A 21798-nucleotide genomic window follows, 5' to 3' on the forward strand; every position below is an offset into this window, starting at 1 on the left:
TACACTTCAGAAGGCAATTAGGAGGGCGTAAAATGGGGCCATGAGATTTCCCTGGCAGATAAGATAAAGGAGAATCCTAAAAGATTCTATAAGTATATTAAGAGTAAAAGGGTAGCTGGGGAGAGAGTAGGTCCCCTTAAGGATCAGTGTGGCAATCTATGTGTGGAGCCACGGGAAATGGGCGAGGTCTTAAACGAATATTTCTCGTCCGTATTTACCGTGGAGAAGGTCATGGAAGCTAGTGAGTTCAAGGGAGGGATCACCGATATCTTGGAGCGTATCAACATTACAAAAGGTGGAGGTGTTGGAGGTTTTGAAGCGCATTAAGGTGGTCAGGGCCTGACCAGGTGTATCCTAGGATGCTATGGGAAGTAAGGGAGGAGATTGCTAGGGCCCTGGCAGAGATTTTTGTATCATCTTTAGCCACGGGTGAGGCACCGAAGACTGGAGGATAGCTAATATTGTGCCTTTATTTAAGAAGGGCAGCAGGGATAAGCCAGGGAACTACAGTCTGGTGAGCCTTATATCAGTGGTGGGAAAGTTATTGGAAGGAATTCTGAGAGACAGGATTTATATGCATCTGGAAAGGCATGTTCTGATTAGGGATAGTCAGCATGGCTTTGTGTGTGGGAAATCATGTCTCACGAATTTGATTTGAGTTTTTTGAGGAAGTGACCAAGAGGATTGACGAGGGCAGGGCGATGAACGTGGTCTACATGGACTTTAGCAAGGCCTTCGACAAGGTCCAGCATAGTAGGCTGGTCCAGAAGGTTCAAATACATGGGATCCAGGGTGAGCTAGCAAATTGGATACAAAATTGGCTTGGTGATAGGAGGCAGAGGGTGGTAGTGCAGGGTTATTTTTCAGATTGGAGGCCGGTGACCAGTGGTGTGCCGCAGAGATCGGTGCTGGGCCCTCTGTTGTTTGTCATATATATTAATGACTTGGATGTGAATGCAAGGGGCATGATTAGTAAGTTTGCAGATGACACCAAAATTGGTGGTATAGTGGACAGTGAAGGTGGTTGTCTAAGGTTACAACAGGATATACTTCAACTGGGAAAGTGGGCAAGGGAATGGCAAATGGAATTTAACGCAGACAAGTGTGAAGTGATGCATTTTGGGCAGTTAAACCAGGGCAGAACATATACAGTGAATGGCAGAGCCCTGGGGAGTGTTCTTGAGCAGGGAGACCTTTGGGTGCAAGTACATAGTTCCCTGAAAGTGGCAACACAGGTAGACAGGGTGGTGAAGATGGCGTATGGCATGCTTGCCTTCATCGGCCGAGGCACTGAGTACAAAAGTTGGGACGTCATGTTACAGTTGTACATAATGTTGGTTAGGCCGCATTTGGAGTACTGTGTGCAGTTCTGGTCGCCGCACTACAGGAAAGATGTGATTAAGCTAGAGAGGGTGCAGAAAAGATCCACAAGGATGTTGCCTGGTTTGGAGGGCTTGAGTTATAAAGAGAGATTGGATAGGCTGGGTCTGTTTTCCCTGGAGCGAAAGAGGCTGAGAGGGGACATGATAGAGGTATATAAAATTATGAGAGGCATAGATAGGGTAGATAGCCAGAGTCTATTTCCCATGGTAGGGGTGAGTAAAACTAGAGGGCATAGATTTAAGGTGAGAGGGAGGTGGTTTAAAGGGGATCAAAGGGGTAAATTTTTCACACAAAGAATAGTGGGTATCTGGAATGAGCTGGCAGAGGTGGTGGTGGAAGCAGCAACAGTAGTAACATTTAAGAGGCATCTGGACAGGTACTTGAATGAGCAAGGCATAGAGGGATATGGATTTAATGCAGGCAGGTGGGATTATTATAGATAGGCATTATGGTCGGCATGGACGCGGTGGGCCGAAGGGCCTGTTTCAATGCTGTATGACTATCTCTCACACCATCACAAACTTATTACAGTGAAACTTAGCTACATGGAAGAAATGAAACATAAAATCATGTGATTAGGAAATTAAAATATATACTGAGCCACAAATCCATTCATACTTAGCAATCCAATTTACTGTTTTCTCTTTTTGGAATAGATGTTCAGTTCTCAAGATAAGGATGTCAAATCTGGAGAACTTTTTTTTGGATTTCATAGAAATCATAGAAAGTTTAAGGCACAGAAAGAGGCCACTTAGCCCATCAAGTCTGTGCTGGCCGAAAAATGATCCATCCATTCTAATCCCACCTTCCAGCATTTCGTCCATAGCCCTGAAGCTTACAGCACTTGAGGTGCATATCCAGACTCATTTTGAATGAGTTGAGGGTTTCTGCCTCAACTACCCTTTCAGGTAGTGAGCTCCACACCATCACCACGCTCTAGGTGAAAAAGTTTTTCTTCATCTCCCCTCTAATTTTTCTACCAATCACTTTAAATCTATACCCCCTCGGCACTGACCTCTCTGCTAAGGTGAATAGATCCTTCACCTCCACTCTATCCAGGCCCCTCAAAATTTTGTACATTTCAATCAGATCTCCCCTCAGCCTTCTCTGTTCCAAGGAGAACAACCCCAGTCTATCCAACCTTTTCTCATAGCTGCATTTTTCCAGTCCTGGCAACATACTCGTAAATCTCCTCTGTACCCTCTCTAGTGCAACTACATCCTTCCTGTACTTAGGTGACCAGAACTGCACACAGTGCTCAAGTTGTGGCCTAACCAATACAGTTCCAGCATAACCTCCCTGCTCTTATATTCTATACCTCAACTAATAAACGAAAGGATTCATATGCCTTCTTAACAACCTTACTGACCTGTCCTGCTACCTTCAGGGACCTGTGGACATTCACTCCAAGGTCCCTTACTATTTTCCCATTAACCGTGCATTCCTTTGCCTTGTTTGACCTCCCCAAATGCATCACGTCACACTTCTCCCAGTTGAATTCCATTTGCCACTTTTCTGCCCATCTGACCAGACCATCAATATCTTCCTGCAGCCTACAGCTATCCTCCTTGCTAACTACCACACAGCCAATCTTTGTGTTGTTCGCAAACTTCTAGATCATGCCCCCTACATTTAGGCCCAAATCGTTAATATACACCACAAAAAGCAGGGGACCCAGTACTGAGCCCTGCGGAACACCACTGGAAACAGCCTCCAGTCGCTAAAACAGCCATCAACAATTACCCTTTGTTGCCTGCCACTGAGCCAATTTTGTATCCACCTTGCTGCATTCCCTTGGGTCCCATGGGATTTTTTTTTTTTAGCCTGACTGCCATGTGGGACCTTGCCAAAAGCCTTGCTAAAACCCATGTGGACCACACCAACTGCACTACCCTCATCTATCTTCCTTGTTACTTCTTCAAAAAATGTGATCAAATTGATCAAACAAGATCTTCCCTTAACAAATCCATGCTGGACTATCCTCGATTAATCTGTGCCTTTCTAAGTGACAGTTTATCCTGTCTCTCAGAATAAATTCCAATAATTTGCCCACTACTGAGGTTAGACTGACTGTCCTATAATTATTCAGTCTATCCCTCGCTCCCTGTTTAAGCAATGGTACAACATTAGCAATTCTCCAATCCTCCGGCACCACACCTGTATCCAGTGAGGACTGGAAAATGATGGTCAGACCCTGTGCTATTTCCTCTTTTGGTTCTTCTAACAGCCTGGGGTGCATTTCATCTGGCCCTGGTGATTTATCAACTTTCAAGGATGCTAATCCCATTAATACTTCCTCTCTCCCTATGTTTATCACATCCAATACTTCACACTCCTCCTTAACTACAATATCTACATCATCTCCCTCTTTTGTGAAGAGGGACACAAAGTATTCATCAAGAACCATACCAATATCTTTTGCTCCTACACATAGATTACTTTTTTGGTCTTTAATAGGCCCTACTCTCTCCTTCATTATCCTCTTACTCTTAAATTAATGACAAAACATCTTTGGGTTCACCTTGATTTTGCTTGCCGACATTCTTTCATGCCCTCTCTTTGCTTTCCTAATTTCCTTTTTGATTTCACCCCTCCACTTTCTATACTCTTCTCGGCTTTCTGTAGTATTGAGTTCTCGGTGTCGGATATAAGCTTCCCTTTTTTGCCTTATCTTACTCTGCAGGATCCTTGACATCCACGGGGCTCTAGATTTGGCCGCCTCACCTTTTTTCTTTGTGGGAACATGTTTACCCTGAACCCCTTGAATCTCCCCTTTGAATGCCTCCCACTGTTCTGACACTGATTTACCTTCAAGTAGCTGTTTCCAGTCCACTTTCGCTAAATCACTCCCCAGTTTAGTAAATTTGGCCTTACCCCAATTGAGAACTCGAACTCCTGTTCTAGCTCTCTCCTTTTCCATAATTATGTTAAGGCTGACTGAATTATGATCACTACCACCAGAATGCTCTCCCACTGCCACTCCTTCCACCTGCCCATCTTCATATCCTAAAACTAAGGCTAAAACTGCACCCACTCTTGTTGGACTGGCTACATACTAGGCAAAAATGTTCTCCTGAATGCACCTCAAGAATTTTGCTCCCTGAATTCCTTTCACACTAAAAATATTCCAGTTAATATTGGAATAAATCAAAATCCCCTATTACTGACATATTGTTCTTGCACTTCTCAGAGATTTGCCGACATTTCTGCTCTTCTATCTCACCTCTGACTGTTTGGGGGTCTACAGTACACTCCCAGCAGTGTGATTGCCCCTTTTTTGTTCATTAACACCCACACCATCAAGCCCTCCCAAGTCAGATACAGAGCAACTCTGATGCAAACTAAATCTCACCAACAAGATGCTTTAATCTTAAACTCAGCAGAACGCCCCTCTTTTGCAGTCATGTGGCATTTTCAACAGGAATTGAGAGGAAGTGAAACTCTCACTTGTTTTGCCAAGTTATGGACTGTTCTGCAGAATCATATACGGTAAGTAACGAAGCCATCGAGTACATGCAGGCTCTCCACAGAGCTATCCAGTCAGTTACACTCCCCTGCTCAATCCCCGTAGCCCTGCAAGTTTATTTCCTTTTGAAGTCATTATCATCTCCGTTTCCACCACCCTTGTGGGTAGTTCCAGGTCATTACCACCCGCTGAATAAAAAAGTGCTTTTTCGCTTTTCCCCCTGCATCTCTTGCACAAAACCTTGAAGCTGTGCCTCTTAGTCCTTGTACCATTAGTTAATGGGAACAAGTTTTCCTTGCCTAACTTTTCTAAGCCTGCTATAATCTTGTATACTTTTAATTAAATCTCCTCTGAATCTCCTTTGCTCCAAGGAGAACAAACCTAACCTTGTAACTAAAATCCCCCATCGCTGGAACCATTCTGGTAAATCTCCTCTGTACTGTCTCCTTCCTAAAGTGTGACAACCAGAACTAGATGCAATACTCCAGTTAGGGCCTAACCAGAGCTTTATAAAGGTTCAGCATAATTTCTCTGCTTTTGTACTCAATGTCTCTATTTAAAAAGCCCAAGATCCCATATGCTTTACTAACCACTCTTTGAATATGTCCTGCCACCAAAGATCGATGCACATGCACCCCCAGGTCCCTCTGTTCCTGCACACTCTTCAGAACTGTGCCATTAAGCATATATTGCCACTCCCTATTCCTCTGACACCCATTCTGCTAGCCTATGTCCTGTTACAGGTGGTTCATATCATCCTCATTGTTTGCCACTCCAAGATTGGTGTCATCAGCAAATTTTGAAATTTTACTTTCTATTCTAAGATTCAAGTCATTTATATATACCAAAAAAAGCAGTGGTCCCAGCACTGACCTGTGGGGAACCCCACTGTCCATCATCTTCCAGTCTGAAAAACAACCATTTAGTATGACTCTCTGTTTTCTGTCCTTAAGCCAACTGGACACTGACCTTCCCATTCCATAAGCCTCAATTTTGTTAACTGGCCTTTTATGTGGCACCTTAAATGCTTTAAATCCTACAAACAACTTCCACTGCATTCATTTCATCAACCTTCTCTGTTACTTAGTCAAAAAATTCAATTAGATCAGTCAAGCATGGTCTCCCTTTTACAAATCCTTGCCGGCTTTCCTTAAGTAACTCGAACCTCTCCAAGTGTCTGTTGATTTTTTTCCCTGATTATTGTACTGCTAACATTTGTTGGATTAAGCCTTCCCAAACTCAATTCACTTGGTACTTGATGCAACTGAAGCAGAAAAGTCGACCACCCATCAGTCCAAATAGTATTCAAATTCCAGAGGCATAATTACTAATTTCTCTCCCTCCCCAACAAAAGCCCCACAAACTTTCAAGGGTACAACAGTGAGAAAACTGATGAAAAGTCAATAAAAATCACAATTAGCCAAATGTTATATTCACCAAGTTTGTCCCAGTATAAAATGGAACTTTTCATGCTGGAAATCACTAGCAAATAGAAGTGATGCCAACACATTCTATTTTACAAGATAGCTCCCCCTTCAACATAATGCAAACTTATAGTTGACAGCGCTAGCACTGAAATACTGTTGTATTGACTTTAATAGCTTATATTTGGAGCAAATGGCAATAGTTATTATGTAAAGCAAATGTAGTGGATTCAGAAAAACAGAACATGCTTATTTTCAATGAGCAAAATACAGAGTTTTAGCCAGAACAAATATTGGCAGATTGCCAATAGTGAATTCTGACTCATGACCAGACCATCTCTTGCATAGTGATTTTAACCACCCTTAGAATAAATGCACTTTCTGCCTTCTGTCAATTTTAAAATCATGCCAAAAGTACTGGGCTTAAATGGGCTACTCCCCAGACATGGCTTAAAGTATAAACAAGGTAATACCTTTTCTCTCAATAACTTTCCACCTCTTCCACTCCCTCACATTCCTCTCCATCTCACACAGTGCCTCTTTAGTTAGTAGCACTGCCTCTGTCTCAAACCATGCAGTTCCACTCAGGTGATACCATCAAGCTTCATTTCCATTGCAGCAGCCAGAGTACTGACCGTCTATACTCAGCAATGGTGCTGATGCTCAGCATTTGCTCCCTATCAAATTTCAAATGGAGGCTTGAAGACAAATTGCCTGCAGGACCAAGCCAGGTCTAGAAATTACTCGGAATACAGAAGCTATGTTCTACATGTTAACGAAATAATACATGATAAAAGCATTAGCAGGTAGGAGAGACTGGAGCAATGCTCTGCTCATTAGGACAAAATGCAATATTCACCATCAATTATGTCATTAATCAGAGCTGACTGATGGGTCTAACTGCAGTGGCTTTTGAATCACTTAAGCCTATTGAATGCTTCCACAGGCAGACTTCTGTCCAGAGATCTGTACTCGGAGTGGACTGGAAATTTACACAAACTGCGAAAGTTTCCAAAATACTAATTCTATAGTCCTCCTGCTCATCAAGCTGTGCGTAAAATACATTCCAAAAAGGATATTTTAATAGCTTATACACCGATTCTATTCTTTTTGTTTCCATAGTTTGTACTCTAAGTATCTTGCTTTGTCTAATTTCGTCTATGTATTATTCCAACAGTTCTTGGCATCATGACAGCATTTGACCAAGTATGGCATCAAGGGGCCCTAGCAAAACTAGAGTCACTGGGAATCAGGGAGAAAACTCTCTGATGGATGGAGTCATCTCTGGCACAAAGGAAGATGGTTACGGTTGTTGGAGGTCAATCATCTTAGTCCCAGGACACCACTGCAGGAGTTCCTCAGGGTAGTGTCCTAGCCCTAACCATCTTCAGCAGCTTCATCAATGACCTTCCCTCCATCATAAGGTCAGAAGTCGAGATGTTCGCTGATGATTGCACAATGTTCAGCACCATTTGCGACTCTGCAGATAATGAAGCTGCCCATGTCCATATCTGGCAAGACCTGGACAACATCCAGGCTTGGGCAGGTTAGTGGCAAGTAACATTCACACCACACAAATGGCAGGCAATGACCATCTCAAATAAGAGAGAATCTAACCATCTCCCCATGACGTTCAATGACATTACCATTGCTGAATCTCCCACTAACATCCTGGGGGATACCATTAATTTTATTTATGTAGAGATACAGCACTGAAACAGACCCTTCGGCCCACCGAGTCCGTGCCGACCATCAACCACCCATTTCTACTAATCCTACATTTAACCCCATATTCCCTACCACATCCCCACTGTTTTCCTACCACCGACCTACACTAAGGTAAATTGGCCATTGTAAATTGCCCCATCAACCTGCAAGTCTTTGGCTGTGGGAGGAAACTGGAGCACCTGGCGGAAACCCACGTGGTCACAGGGAGAACTTGCAAACTCCGCACAGGCAGTACCCAGAACTGAACCCGGGTTGCTGGAGCTGTGAGGCTGCGGTGCTAACCACTGTGTCATTGACCAGAAACTGATCTGGTCCAGCCACATAAATGCCGTGGCTACAAGAGCAGGCCAGAGGCTGGGAATTCTGGGGCAAGTAACACCTCTTGTCTCCCCAATGCCTGTCCACAAGGCACAAGTCAGGACTGAGATGGAATACTCCCCACCTGCCTGGACGGATGCAGCTCCAACACTCAAGAAGCTCGACACCATCCAGGACAAAGCAGCCCACCTGATTGGCACCCCATTCACCACCTTCAACATTCACTTCCTTCACCACCGACCTACAGAGGCAGCAGTGAGTGCCGTATACAAGATGCACTGCAGCAACGCACCTAGTCTCCTTCGGCAGCACCTTCCAAACCCACAACATTTACCATCTAGAAGGACAAGGGCAGCAGATGCATGGGAAGACCACCACCTGCATGTTTCCTTCTGAGCCACACATCATCCTGACTTGGAACTATACTGTCGTTCCTTCACTGTCACTGGGTCAAAATCCTGGAACTCCTTTCCTAGCAACACTGTTGGTGTACCTACACCCGAAGGACTGCAGCAGTTCAAGACGGCAGCTCACCACCACCTTCTCAAGGGCAATTAGAAATGGACAATAAATACAGGTCTAGCCAGTGACACCCACATCCCACGAACAAATAAAAAAAAAATTGAGCTTTAAACCATCAAAGCATGACATATTCTGCCTTGCAAGAATCATCTCACGTGACCGCAAGTGTTTGATAACAGAGCTGTGGAGTAATTGATAATTCCAAACACTATTGCTGAACATGCTATGTAGCAGGGCACAAGTTTCAGCTTATAAAGCAGTCTACCTGCTTATGGACACAAGCTGGAAGCACTGGGAAAAACCCCATACAAGTAATATGCTAGCAACTAATGTATTGTAAATGAAAACAGTCTGAATGACAACTCATTACCAAAACTCCCTCTAACACATGACCAATCTTGCCATTTCCCGTAAGCATATGGATTGGAAATTCTTACTTTTCCAAGAATATCGCTAATTTATTCAAAAGGCAATCCAAGTCCACATCAACTATATTCACTGGATTTCAGAAAAGTGCCTTTTCTAATTTCTCTTGTTTGCATCTGCAAGTAACATTTTTTGTTCAAAAGCTGGTCTTCAAATAGCTCATGAAATTACAAAACATGAAAACTGGACATGCGATTTATATTACAATTGTTTCTAAGTGTACAGTTTTTTCCAAAAGCTTTACAAACTGATTTGAGTTAACAAGTTGTTTGGTAGTCCAGAACTTGAGTATTGCTGAAAATAGAGACATGTCGTCAAAGCTTTTCATCTTGCACTCATCAGGACAATCCACAAGAATACCAAATGAGAGGGAAAACAATAACTTATACTGTATGAGGAGAGAGTGCTGATTGGTTGGCAAGTGAACTCTGATTGGTACAGGCTTTGCCATGGAGAATGCACCAGTTTCCAGTGACTGACAGTTAACTGCCAAGCTTTGTTTTAAATTTAAACCAGGCAACTTGACTCTAATTGGTCAAGGCATTGCCCTGAAGAATGAACCAGCGAATGGCCTATTTCCCTAGCATCACATTGGCATTGAAATGCATATATCACATTACTCATTTGTGTAATAGGCAGGACGTCAGCATCCCGTTGGTGGCGAACATCAAACATGTTGCTACTCCACAGTAGCAGTGTGAAACAGCTAGCATCACCTGTTGCGCAAATTTTGGGATACATTACCCTTCCGTACGTTCCAAAGACTGGCGGATCGTATCAAACATGTCCCTTCCGCTGTTCGGAACAGGCAAGATACACGCCATACCCAACCAGCCCGTGTTTGCAAAACTCAAAAGAGTGTTCAACATTAGATGTGATTCCGTGATTGGACAACATTTGCTAAATAATCCTCAGTGTGCTAAGAATATGACCACCAATTTAAGATTGTCAGTAGGGTTTGCAGTGTGGCACACCTGCATGTACTGGAAGCTACATCTATTAATACACATGGCCCTGTTCCTTGCAGACAGAAAGAACAAGTACAAACATTGCGCTTGTTTCAGCTAAAACAAAATAAGTGACAGCAAATTCAAAAGAACCATTTTATAATGATTTCACCTTGTTATAAATGACAAGCAGTTCATGCAAACTTGCTAAAAAAAAAAATCAGGAAAGTAACCACCCAAATGAGAGCTAGAAATATCCCAATACTGGAAAGCCTTTAAGAAAGCCTATGAATCCAATAATAATGGGGATAGGTTATAGGAGGAAATAAGAAGCACAAAGTGCATTTCCTAAAATAAAATACAAAAAAGATTAATTTTTCAGAAACATTTTTGATTTATATCTACATTAGTATTGTGAAGTAATTGAGAAGGGTACTAGTTCTTACTACATAACCGGAAATTAACAGTTAACATTATAATTATTTCAAAACATGAAAGTTAGTTAGGTCAAAATGAAAGAATGGTTACAGAAAAACAGGTAGCCCATCAAATCCATTATTCCCATACCCCTTAAATCAGTACTAATTGCGTAGGTAGGGAAACTAAACAAAGCATCCAAAGAGCTGCATGTGGCTAGTGAGAGGGCAGTTGCCCACCCTTGCTTTAGTGCATCAGCGAGTTAGACTGAACTTCATTCTGCCACTTTTCCAGACTGTGCATGCACCTCAAAATGGTTACACACCACCACAAAATTAGCACTCTAAATGCAAGCTCCAATTCTGGAGCTGCAGTGGCTTAATTCGGAATTCACAACTTGACAAATGTAAGGACTGAATGGCTTTGTATTGTGGCGAGTCGAAGAGACTTAGTAGTTGGCAGGAAAAAAGACAGAGGCGCAAGGGGAGAGCCAACTGTGCAACAGCCCCAACAAACAAATTTCTCTGCAGCACCTGTGGAAGAGCCTGTCACTCCAGAATTGGCCTTTATAGCCACTCCAGGCGCTGCTTCACAAACCACTGACCACCTCCAGGCGCGTATCCATTGTCTCTCGAGATAAGGAGGCCCAAAAGGAAGGATACTACTTGCATACAAGAAAATACAAAAAAAAGAAAATAGTTCTGTATTTGAGACTAGGAAGAATTTTTGTTTAAACTAAATACTGCTTTCACCAATTTTTATTTATTTATTTAGAGATACAGCACTGAAACAGGCCCTTTGGCCCACCGAGTCTGTGCCGACCAACAACCACCCATTTATACTAACCCTACAGTAATCCCATATTCCCTACCACCTACCTACACCAGGGGCAATTTACAACGGCCAATTTACCTATCACCTGCAAGTCTTTTGGGAGGAAACCGGAGTACCCGGCGGAAACCCACGCGGTCACAGGGAGAACTTGCAAAGTACACACAAGCAGTACCCAGAATTGAACCCGGGTCCCTGGAGCCGTGAGGCTGCAGTGCTAACCACCGTCCCACCCAATTTATTGGGAAGCTAAGTGCAATAGCTGTTTAAGAACATTTTAATTTCACTAGAATCTCCCACATAATCCTACCTGCAACGATAGAGAGAATATTTGATCATAACCAAAATAAAGATCTCAACTTCAACTCAAGAAATATTGAAGCGAGGTAACAGTTAAAAATGAAGAGGAAAACTTGCCCATTTTTTATCTCCTGCCCTGTTTGACCGACTGCAATTTTAATTTGCAAGCTGCAAGGACACCAGGCCCAAACTGGCAGCGTCCTCTTCTAGGATTCAGGGGCATCAGTTGCTCCTGTAAACAGTCTGAAGGTTGATTTATGGGTATTAATTCACACTGCCCTATAGTTACTTGCATAATAATGGGATTTGGTAGTGTAACAATTGGGCATCAAAAGGCAGACAGTTTAGCTCAGATGGGGTATGTGGCTCCCTTCTAACTCACACTTCACATACAAATCAAAAAGTTTTCCAACTCAATGAATGAAGCATTTTGTAAATATCCAGACAAGCTAATGAATCAGTAATTGACTGGTTTCTAGGGAGAAACAACTTAAGTTTAACATATTAACTATCCTTTGCCTGGGTGATCTCTTCATAAAACTTGCAAATATGTATTGCTTTTAAGAACGCATTATTAAAAATACAGTTTCTCTAATCCTTTGTTGCAAAATGGTCAACAAAATCCTGAAATGTGACAGTCGGAAGAAAAAAAAACTTACATTTTTATATAATATAAATTTTGCACCAATGTCTCTGAATGAAGTGATCACCAACCCCACATGGACTACTGTATGTTTCATTATCGGGTCATAAAACAAAGAGATCAATCTGTTCAAATAAATTGCTTCAATAACTATTTAATAAATATGCAGGCATGAACTGCATAAGAAGGACTATGTCTTATAGGTCACACAATCCAAAGTCAATATAATTATACAACAGCAAGCATATTCCTGGAAACATGTAGTCAGTACAGATGTTCCAATCAACAGACAAAACAGTATGCACAAGTGGCCGGCTCAAAATTCGTAACGTTAAATAGTTTCCATGGATTAAAATAAACAATTAACTGTTAACCTAAGAGGAGTTTAAAAAGCAACATTGCTAGCATACATTGAACAATGAAATCTTGTTTGGGTCGTGCCAATTTTCCAACATCAGAAGCTGCCCTGTGCTTTGCCATCTGGCAGCTATGATTAAACAGAAAAACACGTTTATGCATGTGCTTGCTATAACCAATTTCAGGACTGGAACATTGTATCAATTATGGTGCCAATTTCAGGCCAAGAACTTGAAGTGAAATGAACTACATATTTCTAAAGGTTGCATTACTATTTCCTGTACCTGGACAGGATTAGATAAATGCTTTTTTAAAAAAATGAGCTATTGGAAATTAGCACACAGAATCATAGAACAGTTACAGCAAAGGAAGCGGCCATTTGGCTCATCACATCTGTGCCAGCTCTCAGCAAGAACTACTCAGCTAGTCCCAGTTCTCAGCCTTTTCCCCATAGCCCTGCAAATTTTTTCTCTACAGATAATTATCCAATTCTCTTTTCAAAGCCATGATTGAATCTGCCTCCACCACATTCTTGGGCAGTGCATTCCAGATCCTAATCAACTCACTACGTAAAAAAGTTTTTCCTCATGTCACCTTTGCTTTTTTTGCCCGAAATGCACTATTTTTGTACAATTATCTTGATTTTTGCTGTTTAAACCAGAACATTTCAACCACTTCAAACTGTAGCAATAGAATTCAGCATGAAAATCAATCTCCCCAAGATAGCAGTCGTGATAAAATACTGACAAGGATAGGGAATTTGTAATGGGGGCCAAAGATAAAAGCTGCGGCTTTCCCAATATTTACAGGCTCCCCCAAGCCTGTATATGAGACAAGCAAACTGTTGGCACAGTGGCAGTAGAGGGGTTGAGAAAGGTGGTGGAGAGCGAGTGACACTATTCTAAACTCTGATACAGTTAAGCAACAACCACTGCCCTCTATTTAGACACAGTACCATCATGAAGAAAAAGGACTTTGTAGCAGCACGATCCTCATTTCTGTGGTATTGTATAGGGGACGGTAGCACAGTGATAATGCTACTGGATGAATACTCAGAGTAATGGTCCAGAGACAGGAGTTCAAATCCCACCATGGCATTTAAATTCAATTAATTAATAAGGATGGACTAAAAAGCTAATCTTTGTAATGGTGACCATGAAATGATGAGACTATCTTAAAAACCCACCTGGTTCACTAATATCCTTCAGGGAAGGAAATCTGCTGTCCTTACCTGGTCTGGCCTACGTGCGACTCTAGACCCGCAGAAATATGGTTGACCATAACTGTTGTTAGAAATGGCTTAGCAAGCCATTTAGTTGTATCAAACCGCTACTGAAAAGTCAAAGGATAAAAAAACAGGATGGACCAACTGGTATCAACCTTGGCACCAGAAACGTCACAGGCACACCCTGGCCAGTCAACCCTGCAAAGTCCTCCTCACTAACATCTGGGGACTGTGCCAAAATTGAGAGAGCTATCCCACAGACTTGTCAAAAAACAGCTTGACATAGGCATGAATGTGACTTACAGTCAATGTCCCAGACACTTCCATCACCATCGGCAGGACAGATTCATCATAGGTGGCAGTACAGTGGTATAAAGTCGGGAGGGAGCGGACCTGGGTGTCCTCAACATTGAACATCACGTGGAAGCATCATCTTCGGGTAGCAAGGGCACAGAATGTACTCTCGGTGGGGAACTTCAATGTCCATTGACAAGATTGGGTTGGTAGCACCACTACAAACCAACCTGGCAGAGTCCTGAAGGATATATCTGCCAGACTGGCTTGCAGCAGGTGGTGAGAGAGCCAAGAAGGAAAAATCTACTTGACCTAGCTCTCACCAATCTTTCTGTTGCAGATGCATCTGTCCATGACCGTATTGGTAGGAATGACCACCTCACAGTCCTTGTGGAGAGGAAGCCCTGTCTTCACACTGAGGATACCCTCCATCATGTTGTGTGGCACTACCACCATTGTAAATGGGATAGATACACAACAGATGTAGCAGCTCAAAACTGGGTATTCATGAGGCGCAGTGGGCCATCAGCAGTCACAGAATTGTATTCAATCACCATCTGTAACCTCATGGTCTGGCATATCAGTCACTCCACCATTACCATCAAGCCAGGGGATCAACCCGCATTCAATGAGGAGTGTAGGAAAGCATGCCAGGTGCAGCACCAAGCATACCTAAAAATGAGATATCAACCTGGTGAAGCTACAACACAGGATGACATGCATGCTAAACAGCAGAAGCAGCAGGAGATAGACAGAGCTAAGTGATCGCACAACCAACAAATCAGATCAAAGCTCTGCATTCCTGCCACATCTAATCGTGAATAGTGGTGGACAATTAAACAATTAACCGAAGGAGGTGGTTCCACAAATATCCCCATCCTCCATGATGGAGAAACCCAGCACATTAATGCAAAGGACAAGGCTGAAGCATTTGCAGCCCCCTTCAACCAGAAGTGCCGAGTGGATGATCCATCTCAGCCTCTTCCTGAGGACCCCAGCATCAGAGATGCCAGTCTTCAGCCAATTCGATTCACTCCATGTGACACCAAGAACAGCAAGGCCCCTGAATTAATTGATGCCATCAAACCTCATGCTTAGCTCAGTCAATTCTCTGTTTGAATCCCTTCACTCTAGCATTCCCCTTGCCCAATGCCCTGGTTCAAGTCACCGACATCCTTGTAATTTTGACTGTGTTAAAGTATCCCTCCTTGATCTCCCTGCATTGTTTAATGTGATATGACCACCTCTCCTCTGTGGCGCATATCATGGGACAGTCATCACCACCTTCTAAAGGGCAATTAGGGACGGCCAATAAGTGCTGTCTGAGCCAGTGATGCCTGCATCCCACAAACGAATAAAAAAAAAAGTGGTCCCACTCCTAATTTCCCCACTGTAGCCAGTACCAATTTCTCCTTCCGCTCTCCTCTGTCACCTCTGGATACACAAACATTTCATCCTTGATTCCCCACTTTCCCTTAATTAGATGCTGCACCTTAATGACATTACATATATGTATGAAGTAATTTTCTATATTTATACTGACAACACCCAGATCTGCATGTCTTCCTCCACCATCACCCTCCACCCACATCCTGTGACAACATTTATGTTGCCAAAATGCATGCCTGACATCAAGTCACCAAGGAGTCAGAATTTCCTCTAATTGAACATTAGGAAGACCAAACCTACCTAGATTGGGTCCCACCATAGCTCTGTAGCTTTGCCTTATTCACTCCTCCTCTCGGTGGGCTCACCAAGATTGAGCCCATGCTGCATGACCTCAGTATGATGCCTGTTCTAGAGCTAAGCTTTCAACCCCATATTCTATTCATCATAAAGACTGCACACTTACTCCTCTGCAATGTATCACTCGTATGCCTTTATGTCATCCCTTCTTGCTGCTAAAATCCTTGTCCACCCTTTTGTTATCACAGTACTTTACTTTTCTCTCTTTCACCTCAATGCCTTTTACAATATTCTCCCATCATATACAAACTAAAATCAGTCCAAACTTCCTGCGCTCATTTATCGTCCTGCACTATCTTTCTTTGTTCATCATTCTCACTTTTGCTGACCTCCACTGATTCCCAGTTCCCAACAAAGTAAATTCAAAATCCTCATCCTCATTTTGAAATCAATCCATGATTTAACCCATGTTATCTCTTAAGTGTCCTCCAGTCCTACATGCTTCTTTACTGATCAACACTGATTCTGGCTTCATGTATATCTTCAACTTTCTCCACTCCATCAATACAAACACAGCCTTCAGTCAACTTGATCCTTTGAACTGTTCTTTCAACTCAATCAGCTTTTTACTTCTTTCCTGACCTTTAATGGTCACCTCAAAACCTGCCTTCTCAACCATGCTTAAGGACCATTTCACCTGACTCTTCCACTACTGTTTGATGACAGTATTTCCTCTAAAGTGCCTTTAGGTTTTTAATGTCAACTGTACATAAATGCTGTTACTGAAATCAAAATCAAGATATTTAGTTTGCAATTTTAAAACCACAAGAGGATTTTGTGGGGTGCTTTGGTATTAATTGAAGTTTGTTAACAAGGCAATGGACTCTTTACCTTCCATCTGGGCAGCTTGAGGCTGAACTGCCGTGTAGGATTGCTGATGCTGTGGAGCACCAGGCTGATGAGCTGCAGATGAGGAAGAGGCAATACTGTCAGGTGTTCCTGATCGTTCATCTACTGGGGCACTGGGAGGGCCTGAAACACAATAGATTAATGATGCTAAATAATAATACAGCAATCAGCAGTAAAGGCAGAATTTATATTACAAACATTCTCTCCAAAATTCTGTAAAATAGAATCCACATCAGAAATACACAGAAGCTACAACATGGAAATAAACTAAAGAGGCCAATCTGTCTGTGCTGGCGTTTGCCCTCCATGTGAACCAATAGCATTGATCATAGTTACCTACCTTGTTGCCAAATTCCTTCAATCCCTTTTCATCCCCCTATCCAATCAGAAGTCATATAAAGATCACAGTCGTCTTCTGAAGTGAGGAAAATTAATGTACGGGGGAGGGTGGAATCTCTTTATTTAGCATAGAACTAGCATGCTATAGAGAAAGCTAGTACATTTTAATGCATCTTGAGCTTCATCTTAATTCATTACATCAAATTTCTCTCACCATTGACTGACCTAAAATCAACAGCACTTTATCCTAAGGTTACACAGCTCAAAATGCTTTCTAGAGACAAACTCTAAGTTTCAAAAGGATTTGTTACTGATTAATGGAAACTGTATGAAAATTTCACACATCTAACTTTACATTTGATTGAAATCCTGATACCATTATAGTGGGAAATGCGAGGCCTTCATGATTAACATACTTCAAATCAGCTTTTAATAATACAAATTTTGTTCCAAATTATGGTTTCCTCTGAATGCATTTGATTTATTTAAATATCATTCTTATTTTAATTTATAATATGCATTGCTGAACATAGTTTCTATTTAAATTTACTATATTTGCAGATTATTTCACAATCAAAACACCCAATTGAACAAATCATTAGAGGGAATACCATTGATATTGGCAAAGAATCATGAAGAAAAGGTTCTGTGATTCAAAGCACTGCACCCAACACTGACATGATAGTTAACAATAACTTTGGATTAAACACAGATGCATACAAACGATCATTTAAACTCACATTGTTATGAAAGGATAAAGTCATGCAGTGCATCATTCCATTCCAAGGAATATTTTAATAAGACCAAATGAAAGGTTGGGCTTTAATGACCCTGACTGCTATTACAGGGACCTTTCCATGTGATGTGTTACCAGCCCTGCACCATATTCAGTAAGCCAACAGCATCCTTCTGACTTTATCATTCCACAGCACTGAATTTCTATGCTCTTATTAAAGTTATTTTGTTTAAAACAGATGTGTCTAAACAGGCTGCATCCCATTCCATAAGCCACCGAGGCTCCAAACCAAAACTAACAAATATTAAATCCAATGGACAGAACATCCAAAATTACCGCAGTTTTTAAACAATGCAAGTAGGTTCCTCAACAATTTTGTTTAAACTGCTACTTCTTTATACAGACCTATGAATAAAGTTAAGTTCTAAATTCACCAACATCACACTATTCTTTTGAATAGCTCTCCACATGGATATGGTTCAAATTATCTTTGAGACGTTAGGCTCTCAAATTTCAAATCCACTTTTTAAGCATTAAAATATGCATTTGTTAACATGCAGCACAAACTGATTACTTCAGAACCAAATGCAGGTGAAAAAAAATCTAAATATTTTCCACATCCAAGTCTTATTAGATACACACATTAAATTTGGTGCTGCCTGATCATGTTGATACTAGCAATTCTGGTTGTTCAGTCTTGTAAATTACTGTAGTTAATTTTATACTGCTTTAGCTCAATTTAAAAATCTGATGAAGAACCATAATAAGCATTTCAACTTTTCAGTCATGGTACAATGTGAATAACAAGTTGTAAAACTATTGAAACAAAAACAAGAAATGCTGGAATCACTCAGCAGGTCTGGCAGCATCTGTGGAAAGAGAAGCAGAGTTAACGTTTCGGGTCAGTGACCCTTCTTCGGAACTGGCTATTGATATTGTTTAAGTCCAGTGTTGTGTCCAATGGACTTTGTGGGCAATTGGAACATTCCACTTCTGACAGCGCCCCACCCGCAAACAGATCACTAGTCTGAAGCACAGACGTATCCAAAAGTTCATTTGGACCATTACAATGGTACCTGCACAAGACACTAGAAATCCTGCAAATGGGGAGTACAACTTGACACAAAGTGATCATCAAACCCATTTAAGTTAGAAAAAATCCTACAGCTATCCGAAACGTTTAAAGCCTTGATGTATATTGAAGTTTCAACCCCTTATTCAAAAACAATTCAGGATTTTTCCAAATAATGTTTAAGGCATTAGAATGCAAATTAACTTTTTAAATTAGTTAATATTTTAAATCTATCTGTCCTAAGCAAAACACAATTGATAGTGATTCTTATCATTAGCTGAACTGCCACCATACCAAATACTCTGACAATTCACCGACAATCGGTCATTTTTATTGAAATAAAAATGAAGACATTTAAGAGTTCTAAAGCAAACAGTTACTAGACATTCTTCATTTCACAGGAAGTGCTAATCCCCAGGGAACATATGATAATGCTTTTAAATGTCTGACTTTACCACTACTGCTCCAAAGCATGACAAGTGGGGAAATTTGTATACCCTCTTAAAATCTGGCATAGCAAGCTCCAGCCACATAATCAACTGCCCAATATATTGCTGACATTCTAACTATACAGCTTTGAAACGATTCACAGAATTCAAACTGGTTAGTGCAGAATTTTGGCTCCAACTTCAGAGTCACCAATACATTCAAAATGGACACGGAGTGTAAACAAACTTCTATCTTGTAAATTTAATAATTATCCCATAGGAAAATCACGTTACGAGGATATCCATTTTTCTGTACTAAAACTTGGGATTCTACATTTTTAAAAACTGAAAAGGATTTCAGTGGACATTGAGACATCTGGGGATAGCTGAACTTTATGGATGTTTTGAAAAGTTCAACAAAAGTTGAACTGGTAAACAAGGACTGGAAAGCAAGTAATTTCAAAGGAAAACAGCAGGGGGTTTGGCCTAAGAGCTACCCTCTGTTGTGACAAGAGAGAATTTATGACTTGGCCAGTGGGTTTGGACAAAAGCAGGCAATTAGAATCTGATTTGACCTGCCTGGAGATAAGAACAACCAGCAACGTATTAGCTCTCTGTAAAGAATCCTTGCTCCTGAAAAGCAAAAGCTTGTATGAAGTGGTACTGTTGCCTCCTGCATTTTCAAAGAAACCTTGAATTTGCAGAAATCTTGCATCTTTAAAAAAGGACTTTTACATTGAATGTGAGAACTGACACCTGTTGCTACACCCCTGATGAAAGACCTTTGTGAAGCCTTCTACCATTGAAGCTCTTTGAATGTCTACCCATCACAGACAGTTCATCAACCTCGCCTGGAAAGGCTTCAAACTGCATCCAACTATTCGACTTTGCAACATAAGAACTAGGAGCAGGAGCAGGCAATTCAGCCCCTCGAGCCTGCTTCGCCATTCCATACGATCATGGCTAATCTCAGCTCAGTCTCAACTCCACTTTCCTGCCCGTTCTCCATAACCCTTCAACCCATTACTAATTAAAAATCTGTCCATCTCCTCCTTAAGTTTACTCAATGTCCCGGCATCCACCGCATTCTGCGGTAGTGAATTCCACAGGCTCACGACCCTTTGAGAGAAGTAATTTCTCCTCATCTCTGTTTTAAATCTGCTCCCCCTTATCCTAAAACTATGACCTCTCATTCTAGATTGCCCACAAGATGTGAAACATCCATTCTACATCTACTTTGTCAATCCCCTTAATCATCTTATATACCTCAATTAGATCTCCTCTCATTCTTCCAAACTCTCGAGAGTAAAGGCCTAAAATGCTCAATCTCTCTTCATAAGACAAACCCCTCATCTCTGGAATCAATCTAGTGAACCTCCTCTGAACTGCCTCCAATGCAACTACATCCTTCCTCAAATAAGGGGACCAAAACTGTACGCAATACTCCAGGTGCGGTCTCACTAATGCCTTGTACAGTTGCAGCAACATTTCCCTACTTTTATACTCTATTCCTTTAGCAATAAATGCCAAAATTCCATTTGCCTTCCTTATTACCTGTTGTACCTGCATACTAGTTTTCATCGATTCATGCACGAGGACACCCAGATCCTTCGGCACCAAAGCATTCTGAAGTTTCTCTCCATTTAGATAATAATTTGCCTTTCTATTCTTCCTACCAAAACGGATAACCTCAAACTTATCCACGTTAAACGCCATCTGCCAAATTCTGGCCCAATTCAGCTAATCTATCCATATACATTTGTAAATTTCTTACTTCTTGATTGCAACTCACTACCCCACCTATTTTAGTGTCATCTGCAAATTTGGCTATATTACCTTCTACTCCTGCATCCAAGTCATTAATATAGATTGTAAACAGTTGGGACCCCCAGGACCAAACCCTCTGGCACCCCACTAGTTACATCCTGCCAACCAGAAAAAGGCCCATTTATCCCGACTCTCTCTTTTCTGTTCGTTAGCCAATCCTTTATCCAAGCTAATAAAATGCCCCTAACCCCATGTGATCTTACCTTGTGTATTAACCTTTTGTGCGGCACCTCATCAAATGCCTTCTGGAAGTCCAGGTATACTACATCTACAGGATCCTCATTACCCACTTTGCTTGTTACATCTTCAAAGTACTCTAGCAAATTAGTCAAACATGACTTACCCTTCATAAAACCATGCTGACTCTGATGGATTGCGTTTTGACTTTCTAAATGTCCTGTTATTACTTCCTTTATATTGGATTCTAACGATTTCCCAACGACTGATGTTAAACTAACTGGTCTATAGTTTCCTATTTTCTGCCTCCCTCCCTTTTTGAATAAGGGAATTATATTAGCTT

At 41.5% G+C, this 21798-nt stretch overlaps 1 protein-coding gene across 3 annotated transcripts in view; it reads right to left on the reverse strand.

Moving 5' to 3' along the window:
- tfg (trafficking from ER to golgi regulator) overlaps positions 1 to 21798 on the reverse strand; it is a 220933-nt gene that overhangs the window by 64066 nt on the left and 135069 nt on the right. For all 3 annotated transcript variants that reach the window (XM_068040975.1, XM_068040976.1, XM_068040974.1), the window contains one exon: positions 16859 to 16999. In XM_068040975.1, coding sequence (XP_067897076.1) covers positions 16859 to 16999 — 141 coding nt within the window. The remainder of the gene's footprint in view (positions 1 to 16858; positions 17000 to 21798) is intronic.

The sequence above is a fragment of the Heterodontus francisci genome, chromosome 10 (genome assembly GCF_036365525.1).
Source record: "Heterodontus francisci isolate sHetFra1 chromosome 10, sHetFra1.hap1, whole genome shotgun sequence".
Classification (NCBI taxonomy): domain Eukaryota; kingdom Metazoa; phylum Chordata; class Chondrichthyes; order Heterodontiformes; family Heterodontidae; genus Heterodontus; species Heterodontus francisci.